This window comes from Hoplias malabaricus, chromosome Y (genome assembly GCF_029633855.1).
Source record: "Hoplias malabaricus isolate fHopMal1 chromosome Y, fHopMal1.hap1, whole genome shotgun sequence".
NCBI lineage: Eukaryota > Metazoa > Chordata > Actinopteri > Characiformes > Erythrinidae > Hoplias > Hoplias malabaricus.
The window spans coordinates 3,480,862-3,496,174 of NC_089820.1; the positions used below are offsets into that span (position 1 = coordinate 3,480,862).

General features: G+C 37.8%; 1 protein-coding gene across 2 annotated transcripts in view; it reads left to right on the top strand.

The window, feature by feature from the left end:
• LOC136678001 (synaptic vesicle 2-related protein-like) overlaps positions 1–15,313 on the top strand; it is a 28,505-nt gene that overhangs the window by 580 nt on the left and 12,612 nt on the right. The window contains exons 2-9 of one of the 2 annotated variants that reach the window (XM_066655747.1): positions 7,870–8,030; positions 9,291–9,376; positions 10,416–10,514; positions 10,823–10,894; positions 11,000–11,124; positions 11,736–11,799; positions 12,704–12,829; positions 13,914–14,042. In XM_066655747.1, the coding sequence (XP_066511844.1) occupies positions 7,870–8,030; positions 9,291–9,376; positions 10,416–10,514; positions 10,823–10,894; positions 11,000–11,124; positions 11,736–11,799; positions 12,704–12,829; positions 13,914–14,042 (862 nt within the window). Of the gene's footprint in view, positions 1–7,866; positions 8,031–9,290; positions 9,377–10,415; positions 10,515–10,822; positions 10,895–10,999; positions 11,125–11,735; positions 11,800–12,703; positions 12,830–13,913; positions 14,043–15,313 lie in introns of both variants that reach the window. The other variant, XM_066655746.1, reaches the window with a different exon arrangement.

The following is a 15,313-nucleotide window of genomic DNA, read 5'->3' on the forward strand; positions in this document are numbered from 1 at the left end:
TATTTAGCACTTGCTCCCTCATAATATTGACAATTGATAAAGTCTTAGGGTACTATACATCAACTTCTCATGACTATGACTTAATTTCTCATAATAATGGCTTCATCTCATTAACATCTCGCAACGACTAAGCAGCTCCATACTTTGAATTAGCACCTCATAATAATGACTCGTAGTAATGATCCATTTTCTCTTAAATTTTTGACTATTATGGCTTTTTCATAAAGAACAATGGTAGGATCTCATTATTGAAAAACATTACTGTGCGGAAGTCTTAGGCACGTAAGGTTTTAATTATTTTGATCGCTTTTTCTTGTCAATAAGCAGGGTGCTTGTGTAAAATTATGTACATTTAATTCAAATAAATGCAAAAACTTAAATAAGTACGTTTAAAAAAATACAAATTTTTTCTTGTTAAAAGTATATATGTTGTGATGTCGTGTCGTGTGTGAAGAAAAAAAGTTTGTTTCCAGATGTTGATTGTATTCATTTGTTTAATTGTTAACTTGTTTTATTTCACTACTATTCTATCAAACTACTCTGGATAACTTTATTCAGAACCAATTATTTATGCAGAAGTGTGGAGATAATGGATGGATTTCCCATTTAAAATATACTAAGATTTTTATTATTTATTTTTGTAGCCTCAAAATAACTTTTTTTATATTATATAAATATCACACACACATATATATGTAAAAACAGATGTTTTTTCCACAAAGCAGTTATATACAGTCAGTTCCAATCATAAAAAGACATTTAAAGGACCTCCAGGTTGAGGTTGGTGTTTGCATGGATGTGCTCTAGTGGCACTGTAATTCCTGAGATCCGGATCCGCTAAGAAACCATGCTGCTTCCCATGATTAATTTAAACCTTCACGGTTGGTTGCTGTTGTTACATAATGGCACGTCACTGAATTCATTTCAGAATGATGAGGTTACATATACCTTGCAGGTTACACTATATTTCTACATGTTTAAATTAATCTCTTTTTATATAGCTTGTTTAACTCCCATAGAATGCATGAAAAGGGATGCTGTGGGGCAGATGCTCAATGCCAATGTTGGCTAAAGGGTCATAAACCCACCACCACTGAACTGTGAATGTTGAAGTCCCATACATAGCTTTTGAGATGAGTTACAGTGGAGTTTGTGATCCAGTATTAATGGTCCAACGTCAGTCCCTGACTTCACTAACAAACTTAAGGCGGAATACCATCATATCCATAACACTGTTTTTTAATCACACTGCCCTTCATTTTAGATGAAATATTGAATGAGAATGTGTCCACAAATGTTTGACCTTACGGTTTGCTGGTAATTACTGTGAATTTTACTGTGAGTTAATTTATGAGCTACCCCAGACAACTGAGGGAAGAGTGTATCCTGCATGTTAGTGGAAGGAGCATCTTTGGCATTAGAACTGACGCAATGAAAGCCTGCTTCATGACATAATGAGGAATGTAAATCTCACTCATGTTAATGCTTCCTGCTGTGCTGTGTCTCAGGGCCTGAATGTTGCCCGGTCGAGCAGGGGTCAGTGGCGTTTATTGGCATCTGGAGAGCGATTTTGGGGAATTTGGACTTATGTTTGAATAAAACGTATGCTTTTACAAAACTTGTGTTTGTACTGTTCCAAGGCCTCTATTATGACTCCCGTTGTGGTGCACTACGCAAGTCAGGATATTACTGAATCTAGATCTTAATAGTGCATTATATATCTCTAATACAACATCATATTTATTCATATGTGAGAATCTGAAATGTAGTGTTGTCTGCATGTATAGATTGTGGTTTAAAGAGATTTCAAAGATATTTTAAAGATAATTCAGTATATAGGGAGTGAGGAGCTATTTAAATTTCAGCCTGAGACAGGCACACTGTATGACCTCAGTGTTTCCAAAAACCTGTTTTCCTCATCCACACAAAAACACTAACAATGGCGTTTTCAAAAACCTCAGTTTTCAGTGATCTAAAACATAGATTTCGTGCAAACGGGAGGCCAAAACGCAGAGAGAAAGCTTTTTTATTAAAATATTTTCAAAGTTTTTCAAGTGAACATGGTATGAAAAGTCACACTGTAAAAAATGTCTGTAAATTATATGGTAAAAAAAACTGTAAAACCATGACAGTAAACTCTAAAATGTTTGAAAACATTGTCTTCTGTAACAGTGAAATACCGTGAATACTTATCAGCCAAAACACTATTTTTTACATCTATTTACTTTAAAAAGTAAATGATTTCACAATTAAACGCACAAATGATTAGGGGCGGTACAAGTGTCCAAGTACTGGGAGGAGCTGAGACTCATGGGGGAACTCCCCCGCATGCCTTGTAGTTCCATATTTTCTTTGATTTTCAGAGCTTCTTAGTTTTTCTCTGTCTTTGAGGCTTATGTTGTGGGGATTATTTTGTGTAATTGTGTGTGTATTTGTGTTTCTGTGCATGTTTAGTGTTAATGTGTGACAAGATGTGTGTTGGTCAGGAAAGTTCACCATCAGCTTGTGGTGAAGTGCTGGAGGGTGGCACCTAGATACTGCACATTTATTTGATACTTTCGGCAATACCTTCTTTTAAGGGCTGAATGTAGCAGTGTGGGCTGAATTATTAGCAGTGTGGCTATATCACACTGTCACAGTCTTCATTCTCACATTCTGATTTGTTAATTTTATGGCAAAACAATGTTGACAAAACAATATTTGACAAAAATAGTACTGTAATGTCATATATATATTGACCATATATTTTACAGTGAAATTTTGGCAACCACAGCTGCCGTTTTACTGTATATATATATATATATATATATATGTGTGTATATGTGTATATATATGTATGTATATATATATATATATATATATATATATATATATATATGTATATATATATATATATATATATATATATATATATATATATATATATATGCGTCTACTTTTTTTTGACAAACAACAAAAAAGTTGGGGCGGCACGGTGGCGCAGCAGGTAGTGTCGCAGTCACACAGCTCCAGGGACCTGGTGACTGTCTGTGAGGAGTTGGTGTGTTCTCCCCGTGTCCGCGCGGGTTTCCTCCGGGTGCTCCGGTTTCCTCCCACAGTCCAAAAACACACGTTACAGGTGGATTGGCGACTCAAAAGTGTCCGTAGGTGTGAGTGTGTGTTGCCCTGTGAAGGACTGGCGCCCCCTCCAGGGTGTATTCCCGCCTTGCGCCCAATTATTCCAGGTAGGCTCTGGACCCACCGCGACCCTGAATTGGATAAGCGGTTACAGATAATGAATGAATGAATGAACAAAAAAGTTGCTCTTTATGAGTCCTGTGTTCTGCTATACACTATTTCTGTAGTTCATTCCCCACTCTCTGTGCCGTGTTCACTCTCAGTGGTGAAGCAGCACCGTTGAGCTGATTTAGGCAGTCGTACCGTAAGAGAGACTAAATGAAAGCTTGTGGTTAATTACACTGCCTTTCTCAGCACAAGCACTTTATACTCTCGTGCTGCTGTAATTACTGTTATTAGAGACACTGGTTGTCCTCGTCTCTCACTGCTCTCTGAACAGTGGAGAAACAGCTATTCACACACCAGCTGTGCAGTTACAGTAATTAAACCCCAAGTTTCTTTCAGGTCTCAGATCAGTGGTAATGCTTCACTTCAAAAGCAGTATTCAAATTGACACTTCTTCTGAAACCGCCTTCCGATGCTAATCTAACACACTTGCCCAACTAAAGCTTAAAATATTTCTGTACCGAAGCACCAACGTCTTCAGAAAGGCTTAGTTTGCTGGGTTAAGTGTGGACGTCAACAACAAGGGCAATGTTTATTTAGAGAAACGGAAAATTGTTGTGCATTTTCCCAGCTTTCAATGCTTCTCCAAAGTGGCTAACATGTCATAAACTGTACATAGTCACATTACTAAAGGAACACTATGTAATGTTTTGACCTTAAAATTACAGCTTCAAAATTATTGTAATACTCCACCGACCTGTAGTAATGAGAACAGAGCTTTTGTCTTTGCTACTCTGGGCTCAGCACTGCAGAAACTGCACTGTAGGAAACCACCTCCTTTTCTATTCCCTTCCCTCAGTACAGTTATAGAAAAGTTAATTACACTGGGGTGTGCCCAACTTACCTAGTGTTACTTTAAAGGTGAATTAATTTGTTTCAATCATCATTGGAACCTGTTAGTGTTAACAAACTGTTAAGAGCACTAACAGAAATTAGTATTATCATAAAATGTTTTTTTTGCTGGGGTGAGTTTCAGCTGAAGTGTGAAGAATGTAGTGTCCATCTACTAATAGATCACAAGCTCAAAAGGCCAAGAGGGCATAATTGGTCTTGCTCTCTCTGAGTAGGATGGTCACCCTGCATTACCTCATTAATGCTCTCCTCCAAGTGTGCTAAACTTTCCTTTCTTTGGGCGGGGGTTTAGCAGTAGTTTGAAAAGTTGAGGTGGCACCTTTCTCTCAGAGAAATCCTGTGTTAGACGTCACCCACCCAGCTTGGCAACACTGTTGTTTGTGGTGAACAGCAGTTGAAGATGGTCCAGTCTGTTCTGTTTATCAAGAAAACAATTTCCATTTTAAGATGCCAGCTCCTTTTACTTTACACGTTATGTATATAACAATTTTTCTCTCTGGAACAAAATCAAGCTGTCCTGTCACCTTGGCAACAGTTTAATTCCACCCATACATACTTCAGTAGCTGGGCTGTCCTCAGATAAAGTCACTGTGGATAATGTGCACTCTGTTTCACTGATTGCTGATTCATTATACAATATAGAAAAAAAAATCAGTCTCAAATTTTTGCAAGTGCCACAAATCTGTGTATCAACAGCCATCTGTGTGACACTGCCAGGCAGTTAATCTTCTCTCATACTGCACCAGAATTGTCTGTCTTTGACTGAGGAAAGCTCGCTAACATTTCAAAAACAAATGTATTTGTGTTTTCTAAAGTGTTTTGGAAATTACTAGTTAAATCTGAACAAACCCACATATTTGTAGCAGCAAATAATGCCAGAGTACGTCTCTGGCGAATGAGGGCTCTCTGTCAGGCTTTCACTGTAAACAGATGCAGTGTTTAGCATTACATCTTTTCCCATTAATTTGTGAATCATTGGCCTGCCTTCACCTCCAAGAGTAACCTGAACCTCAAACCCAAGCCACAGTTACAAAAGGGAGGCTGCTTTAAAGTAATATACCGTTCAAAATTGGAACCACTTGCCTATGTTCACAATTCTGGAAGCTTCTGTTTTTCCTACAAATTATTTGAAGCTTGTGAACCTGCAGAGTACTGGCATCTGTTTAGAATATTTTACATATTAAGCAAAAGTGTTAATTTACATTTTTGAAACATTCTGTTGCTGTCTATGGATAGTTTCAAATTTCAAAAAAGAAAAAATGTGACACTAAAATGTGTAAATGTAGTTAACACTGTTTTTTAATCACACTGCACGGAGTAAAATAGTTACACATGTCATAGTTAATTTAAATTGAAAGTGTTATAAATTGTCACTTAAATGTGTAATTATTTCATATTTAACACTACAGCAGTTGCATTTAGTGTATTTTTTAAAGCATAATTCTTAAATAATAATTGCTTTATACTGTATACCTTAGATTACATAATCAAACAAAACCAATAACACAATAATATCATCATTTATTGTAGCCAATTTTTTGTAGCCCATCCACCTACCAATGTTTTTGGACGGTGGGAGGAAACTATATTTGAAGCATGCCTGCCTTCAATTAAGCCTCCAGTAATGTCTTCACTTCTTAATTTTGGGTTCAGTTTGATGTTTTTTCTTTAGAATCCCACTTCATTCATCATTCTAACCCTAACTTTTACCAGAAAGTGTCTGATAAACGTGCAGCTGGGTCTTTAATAACCTAACTGGTGCTACAGATGGTGTCACAGTCACACAGCTCCAGGGATCTGGAGGTTGTGGGTTCGAGTCCCGCTCAGGGTGACTGTCTGTGAGGAGTTTGGTGTGTTCTCCAAACAATCCAAAAACACTCATTGGTAGGTGGATTTGTGACGTGCCCCTGAAAAAAGCGGTTACAGATAATGAATGAATTAATAAATTATCTCGAGATCCCGAGATAAAGTAAAGGAAAAAAAATTAATGTACAAAAAAAAAAAAAAAAAAAAAATTCCCACACGTACTAAAAAAACAAAAACAATGATAACTCTAATGTATCAAGAAATACTGATATACCCCCCCTCCACACACATGTCCCTTCGCAGGCTCCATATTATATTGATCTATCAGACAAAAAACATCCCCATACACACCACCCCAACTCACTCACTCACACAAGTCTTTTGCGGGTACACATCTCTTTCCCATGCTTATGTGCCGATCCTCCCACATGAACCAACTTCCCGATGAAACAATATATGATATATTCACAGACTAGACAGCTGTGTGTTATGTTAACCCATCTCTTTCCCAAGCTTTTGTGCCTATCCCTCACATGAACCACTTTTCAGACTAATCAATGTATCATCTTCACACAGACCCCATATATATATAGCTTGATGTTTGCCTTGCACTCCTTTTACTCACAATGAGTAGGCGACTGACCAAGCGGGTATCTGTCGAAGAGGTTCTGGTCCAGGTTTTTGAACATAATGAAGAGGGCACTGAAATTGAACCAGAGATAGAGGAAGATGTTTCAAAAGTGGAAGACAACAAAGATTTAGATCCAGACTTTGAGGAGACTGACCAGTCAACAGATGGAGAGGAAGAGGCACCTGAGGACCTGTGTGTCACATGCCACTCATGTGCATGAATTCACACACACACACACACACACAGACACTGCTTCATTTTGAGTTTGGTCTTTGGTTTTCAATTGATTTTTTTACATGTTCGTTTTGTAATACATTTTCAGTGCCTATTTGTATTTTCACTGCAGTTATTTTATATCTAATTCTGTAAATTCACGTTAAAAACTACTTTGAGACATTGTTCACATCACAGCTAAAGAATTTTGAATAAACATTTGGTGGTGAAAAATTTCAGAAACACTAAAGTAAGGGGCGGGAGGTGAACACGACAGAAGGGTTTAAGGTGGAACGGTCGAACTTCCCCACATTGTAACGTGTGAGGGGCCTCTAGAATATGTTTACTGCACCATTTAAGGAGGAACATACACATAAAAGGCAAACTGCTGCACCATTTAAGGTGGAACGAGATTCAGAATGTAACTTCCACACATTTTAAAGTACGAGAGCATTCAAACTACTTTTAGGGTTACATTTAAGTGGATCTTATCGCAAAAAATCTAAACTGCTGCATCGTTTTTAAGGTGTAGCAGAGCGCCAACATGAAAACTTTCATAATTTAAGGTGTAACTGCACGCTAAACTGTACACAGCTGCACAATTTAAGTAAATTAGAATCTCTAACCAGATACAATGCTCTTTTATGAATCTTTATGTTTAAAAAATGAGCAAAAAGACGTTGCCCTTCTACAGAAAATGTCCTAGCTATGCTGCTAAACGGCTAACGGAAAGTTTACCGCGAAACTACCTCAACACAACACTGATCCCAATTAGCATAAATACAACTCTAAAATGACCTCACGTTAGAAAAAGAAACGCTATTTACGGTTTTGAACACGTTAATTACCAAACAGTAGCACTTTGACAGCACAGAAACGCAAATTTATCACTCTGTAGAGTAGAATTTTCACTGCACGTCTTAAGGTTTTTTACACTGTGTTTTAACTCCAGCTTTAGAGCACCTAGGCTCTCCATGGTGTTACATATATTCACTGTGGGTTAACTCTGACATTTTAACACTTTGTGTGTGTGTGTGTGTGTGTGTGTGTGTGTGATGATGACGTCTGTGTCCTCTGTCCAGCAGTGTGGTGAAGTTTCGGCGCACTGGCGAGAGCACACGCTCGGATGATGAGACTGCAACAAGGGATCAGATGGTGCAGGTGGAGGGAGGGCAGATGGACGTGGGCTCTGTGGCCCTTGCTGATGGAGCTCCAGTGCCCCGCGAGTTCGCCAACCCCACTGACGGTAAATATATATTTATTCATTCATTCATTCATTCTAAAGAGATGTACCAGTCGTCATTCATTTATTTATTTTTAATTTCCTTAAATATGAATACTTGTTTATTATGAACCCCTGGCTTGTAGAAGTTACAAACTATATTAACAATTTATTGATGCAGTTTTTGTAACCCTTTAAAGCTAAACGTATCAGATGTGACACATGATCTTTGGAGGTCTTTCGTCATCTAATGAAAACAAGATATCAAAACAAACTTCCATCCTTTTGGGGCAAGTGTTCTGAGTCCTCTACTGAACTGTAAATGAAGTGGAAGCGTTTCCATGCATTTACCAAACCATTACACAATTGTTGCTATCATTTTGGAAACACAGGAGAAAATCTCAAGGCTATTTTTTTTTTCATTTTTTTGCAAATCTGAAGCAATTCCATGAATTTGAATGATGCTTTTGTTCCATTTCATAAATGTACTGTCAAATGCTCATTAATGAATTATAATAAATATTCATTTAGACAATTTCAAGTATTTTTATGAAACAAAAATGTATTTTTAGTTTTCCAAAAGCCTTTGTGTGTAAAACATGTTGACTTAGTTGTCGACATAGATTTTGAGAGACAGATTCAGAGGAAGAAGATGATGATACAGATGAGTATAGAAGGTATGTTGAATGACCTAATACCTCAAACCAAGGTTCAGACAGTAAGCAACTGTAGTTCCTCTAAATATGGAAACACTGTTGTGCAGATCAACAAAAAAGAGCATTTGTGGCTTTGGTGTTATTATTATCACCAGTATACGAAATGTAAAAAGGTCAGAGAGAAGAACGGAGTACCCTTAGGTCAAGGACCTCTGGAGCAGTGTTTAATATGAAATCAATTAAGAAAATTAAGAAAAACAAATGTAAAGAAGTCTAAAGAATAGTTTTAACTGATGCAGTGAACTAAATAAAGACCAATTAAAGAAATAAAAGTTGGTAAATGCCTAAATATGATGCATTCAAAAATTATAGGATCCAAAATTTAAAAATGAACTACATTAGGATTTTCTGTTAAAGGGTTATATAATGTGTGATTTATTTTTTTTTTTGTATTATTATTATTTTATGTGTCAGGTCTGTTTTTGACCTTTGAACATTTCAGTTGAGGTGTTTTCAGGGTTTTTTTTTTTTTTAGCAAGTTTATATTTAAGCACTTCCAAGGGAACTTTACAACACATTTCATTGTTTCTGCTCAATGTCATCACATGCTTTGTGCCGTCACCTGTAGATACATTCATGGTGGAAGATGCAGTGGAGGCTATTGGCTTTGGCACATTCCAGTGGAAACTCTCTATCCTCACTGGACTCTCCTGGGTAAATGCCACTTTTTTCAGTCTCCACTTCAGCTCAAATGTCTGTAATGGCCACTGACGGGAATACACACCGTTATTCTCCGCAGAGCTGTACACATGGTATTAATACACATCAGTATTCTTTGGTATCAGTACAAGGCAGAACATGCTCCTTCAGATATGAAAGGGAAAAACAGTAATGTATATGATATAATCCTCTAACCAAACTAATTTGAAATAGTATACACAGGTGGTTTTAAGTTCAAAGCCCCCTCCCATGAGTCCGTTCTTAAAACAGACATACAGCAGTGGCAGGGCAACTAGAGCTTCTACCAGAGGGGACTGTGTTATTACAATATTACGTTTGGGCAGTCTTCTCAATTAGAGCCACTCATTTCTCAAATAGTTTAGTGACACAACTAAGAGGGAGCACTAATTATACGTAAATTAGGACAGGGCTTAAAGCATATCAGACTCGTAATCATGTGTAGTTATATTAATATTGCGTTTTTGTTGTTGTTTATTTGTTTCAGTAGTATTTATTAAGCTGCTGATGTTGGCTTTTTATTTGTAATCACCTGCCTAGGGACTACACATGAAAATGAGCTCATTAGCTAACTCTGGCACATTTACATAGATATGGACACTGAAATGCCTCTCAATGTGTGTTTTTGGACTGTGGGAGGAACCCGGAGCACCTGGAGGCCCCTGGAGCTGTGGGACTGCAACACTACCCGTCGCGCCACCGTGCCGCCCCAGGATTACATGTTCATTGTTGTTAAATCTGTATTGTGACATAATCTATCACAATAATTATAAATATCGGCCTATTGCCTACCTCCCGTATGAGTAATCTGAGCATAATATATATTTAGATATTGCTATTAAATGCTATGTTTAAAAAACATTGAAATGTCAGATTTAAATAGTAGCATCTGAAAAAAGTGGCATCCTCTCTATTTGTAAATGTACAGATTTTGACGGATACTACTTGCCATGTAACTCCTGTTGGGTGTGATACAGGAATGAAGACGTGTTTGATGTGTGCTGTTTGTGTGTAGATGGCGGATGCTATGGAGATGATGATCCTCAGTATCCTTGCCCCACAGCTGCACTGTGAATGGAGACTGCCCAGTTGGGAGGTGGCCCTGCTCACATCGGTATGGTTTTTACAAGCTCCTTAACAGAAGTAAAGTCTCTATTGAGATAATATAGTCTTGTGCTCACCAGCCCAGGTCCTGGAGATTTTCTTTCAGCACAGACTGCTATATTTTAGTTCAGTTACAGATGAATATTATTACATCTATAGGCAAGGTGATAATTGAATTAAAGTTGGGATGCTTCGCAAAATGTGATTAAATAAAAAGAATGCAATGATTTGCCAATCAATTAAACTCTAGATTAATTGAAGATTCTCTCTCTATCTTAATCTCTCACTCTCTCTCATTCACTGTCTCCTGTGGTGAAGGTGGTGTTTATTGGAATGATGATCAGCTCATCGCTATGGGGGAACATATCTGATAAATATGGGCGTAAAACAGTAAGTGACATGTTTTGAACTCAAATTCTTGGACATTACTGAATGTATAGAGTTTAACTTGCCTATGTTTATATGCACCTGCACATGTGATTATGTGTGTTACAGGGTCTGAAGATGAGTGTGCTGTGGACTCTTTTCTATGGAATCCTCAGTGCGTTCGCTCCCATTTACGGCTGGATTCTGTTCCTCCGAGCTTTGGTGGGCTTTGGAATTGGAGGAGCTCCACAATCGTAGGTTACTTATGATACAGTTGTTGACTTTTTTTCCTTAATCTGCACTGAATTTTTATGTTTATTATTGTTCTGACTTTCTTAAAACATAATGCTGTGACATTCCCCAAGAAGATGCTAGGTTGCACAGTAGGTTTTCCATTCCAATAACTGTTTAATTTTGTATCCACTCGTACAGCATTGACAAGAACTTTGTGAAATTGAGTGAGACTGAGCGCACTCTTAGCCTCAAACTGGAGAAGGATAACTGAGAGAAGGTGGCAGTGATTTAGGCATTCTGCCTGAAGACTCTAGGTTGTCATTAGCTTTTTTGGAACCTAAACAACTACATTTTATTAGTACCATCCCAGGTAACTGACATATTTTGGCCTAATTTGAGCCTTTTTTGGACATCTGTCCCCCTGTGGCTGAGTCAAGGCAGCCAGACTCACACTGAGTCATTGTTGTCATTCAAAGCCATGTGAGGCATAGTGGCTGCAGGTGTGCCATGTTTGGGCCAAACATTCATTGCTGTCTAGGATGTTGACAAATGACATAACACTCTCCTCCTGTTGTCTGTATTTGCTGTATTTGTGTAGGAGTATTGTGTAGTTGTCTTCTTTGTTTTCCAGAGTGACACTGTATGCTGAGTTTCTGCCCATGAGATCCAGAGCTACATGCATTCTGCTGATTGAGGTAACAATATATATCTTAAATATACCTCAGAAAACAGTACTGATATGAGTGCTTTTGGAGCCATAAGCCTGATCATAGCATTTGTACAGAATTATGAGAAATTATGAATGCTCACCACACTATATGTCCAAATATTTTGTGGAAACCTAGTTATGAAATGTTTCTTCGGATAATAAGAGGTAGTTTGTCCTACCTCAAATGTCTCTGGGGAGACATTAAACTAGGTATTGAAATGAAAACCCCAAATGTTCCTCTGGAGAAGGACAAGATTTTGTTTACATTTTATTTAAGTTAATTTGCATTATGGTTTTTGTGGACCAACTCTATTGGTCTGTTCATCATGACATTTTGGATGTTGGTCTGCTGATCAACAAGCTTGAGTCTGCTGAATGCCCGAATATACCAGTACCAGAGCAGCATATACCAGCCTTTAGCAATGCATTTTTAACGTTTAATGCATCGTTTTAACAAAATTATTCATTAAAATACAATTGACATTTATATGATTTGTTCTTACTTCAATTCTTTTTTTACTCATTAAGTTCAGCACATAGCTACTTATGATATACTAAGTAATTGTATTAATATTAATATTATTAATACATTGTTGTGTATGTTATATAATAAATACATTTTATTAGTTTTGTTTATCATTTCAGGGTTGTTTTTTTGGTATTTAATGTTTAGCTATAACGTTTTAACTTTATCCCTCAACTGTAAAGCACTTTGAGATGCTCTGTACAAAAAGTGCTTTAATAATAATATGTATTATTAATAATATTATTAATGGAAACAGAATTCAAATGTTTATGCTGAACAGTTGGTTTAAGTCATTGGATAATGATGTTCTTTGTTTTTGTTTCTCTCTTCTCACCATTCTAACGGTCTACTTACCTGTGTGTAGGTGTTCTGGGCTCTAGGGACGGTGTTTGAGGTGCTGCTGGCCATCCTGGTGATGCCAACGTTGGGCTGGCGCTGGCTGCTCGCCCTCTCCACCATCCCCCTCTTCATCTTCGCCATTCTCTGCTTCGTACGGCATACTGCAGCACACATTGGCCCACTTTTATTGAACCAACACATTATACACCACTAATGCTCCTAGTGACTGCTGAAAAATGGTAGAAGCATTGTGATTATTTTAACTGAAGATAAGTGACCTATCATGGTAGTTGTGGACATGGGACATTTTTGTTTGTTTTTTAAGACCAGATTATTTATGAGTGTACTACCTCTGGCAAAAAATGATAGAATCAACCCACATAAAGGATGTTAACAAATATTTTTACGTTGTAGCACATAAATAAATATCTAAGAAAAGACACAAAATGATTATTATAATCGACCGTTACCTGACAAGCAACCCCATATTGCAGGGGAGTGGGGACACCTTTATTTATTTTGTTAGAACAGTACGAGACATTAGGTCCAGCATAATCCCTTTGGCCAATGCATATTTGTGATTCATCAAATATCAGCTATTTCCAATTATCCACAGTCCATGTGTCCATGCATCTCTTTAGTCCACTGTAATCTTGATCTGACTTCTGTTTAGGTTTTGATGCTGGTTTTTTATATCACAAACATTCAGTCGTGTTTACACCCCTTTGAAAATACGTTTGTTTTGTTGTGCATTTTTTTATTCTAAAGACATTATAACTCTCACATTTTGATTATACTTGGAACAAATGTTAGACACACTATTCCTATTGTTTGTGTTGGATTTTCTTCTTGAGGGAATTTTAAAATCCTTTTCATTGTTTCAATTGACAACTCTCCAACAGCTTATTATGGTCTGTAACTCCTACCCTATTGTTATAGGTTTTAAAGAGGATTTGTGGAATCACATTTATGCATAGAATGAATTCTGACAAAACCAAAAAGTTTTCCATGATTTAGGCTTGTAGTTTCTATGATGCTAATTAGTGGCATATAAGGTACATTCGTGCATTCACTTTATTGAAGCAAACCTAAGACATGGTTAGTTCTTAAACTTTGAGTCATAGGGCAGATCAAGATTTTTTTTATTTTTTTCTATGTATACTTTAACATTACACATAAAGCTGGGTATGGCACTGTTTTTAAGTGTATATACATTCTGCTTGTTTGATTTACAGTGGCTGCCAGAGAGTGCCCGTTATGACGTTCTGTCAGGGAATCAGGAGAAAGCTTTGAACACACTCAAACGCATCGCCACAGAGAACAATGTCCCAATGCCCTTGGGCAAACTCATAGTGGCCAGACAGGTAACATATGTGCAATCTATTCTTTTTAATTTCATCTACCCTAAGAATCTTGTTTAGAGGTTACCCAAAGTTCACCCAAACCTATGAATGTCTGCGCCTGTAAGAAACGATCTTTAAAATAAAATAAAAAAACAGTATTCCATGGAATTTCATAGAATTTAGTGTGAAAATGGCTGTCTCAGATCAACACCCATTCTCACGTAGCAGTATGACCTCTGAGTGTAGAAGACAAATGCGTGCTGTAACTGAATTGGTAAATCCTAATAAATAATCAAACCAAATTTACAACAGAAGTCTGATTTTGAGTCTGAGAGGTAGAGAGTGTTGTCTTCAGATTCACCAGCCAGGCCTGTAAACAAGAGATGCCACAGATTGGGCTGTGACAAATGATGGTATTGAGTAATATTATGGGCAAGCGATAGAAATCAAAATAAAACCACACTCTGTGCAGCACTGCTGGTTCCTGCTGCCACACACACACACACACACACACACTGTATTCCATTAACACAGAAGAGTTCTAGTGCATCACACTTTATTAGCTGCTGTATATTATGGGAGGGTTAATCAGATTTTTCTATTTTTTTTCTCTTTATTCCAATTAAATTAACGTAATATTGTCTGTTACTAAACATTCATTCATTCATTCATTATCTGTAACCCTTATCCAGTTCAGGGTCGCGGTGGGTCCAGAGCCTACCTGGAATCATTGGGCGCAAGGCAGGAATACACCCTGGAGGGGGCGCCAGTCCTTCACAGGGCAACACAGACACACACACACACACACACATTCACTCACACCTACGGACACTTTTTTTGAGTCGCCAATCAACCTACCAACGTGTGTTTTTGGACTGTGGGAGGAAACCGGAGCACCCGGAGGAAACCCACGCAGACACAGGGAGAACACACCAAACTCCTCACAGACAGTCACCCGGAGGAAACCCACGCAGACACAGGGGGAGAACACACCACACTCCTCACAGACAGTCACCCGGAGGAAACCCACACAGACACAGGGAGAACACACCACACTCCTCACAGACAGTCACCCGGAGGAAACCCACGCAGACACAGGGAGAACACACCACCCTCCAGGTCCCTGGAGCTGTGTGACTGCGACACCTACCTGCTGCGCCACTGTGCCGCCCTGTTACTAAACAGTTTATTGAAATATTCCAGTTGTCTGTATGAAACTGGGGTTCAGATTTAATCTTAAAAAAAGACATTTATTTTACCATTATTATTGCTTTACTTTATTAAAAAATAGA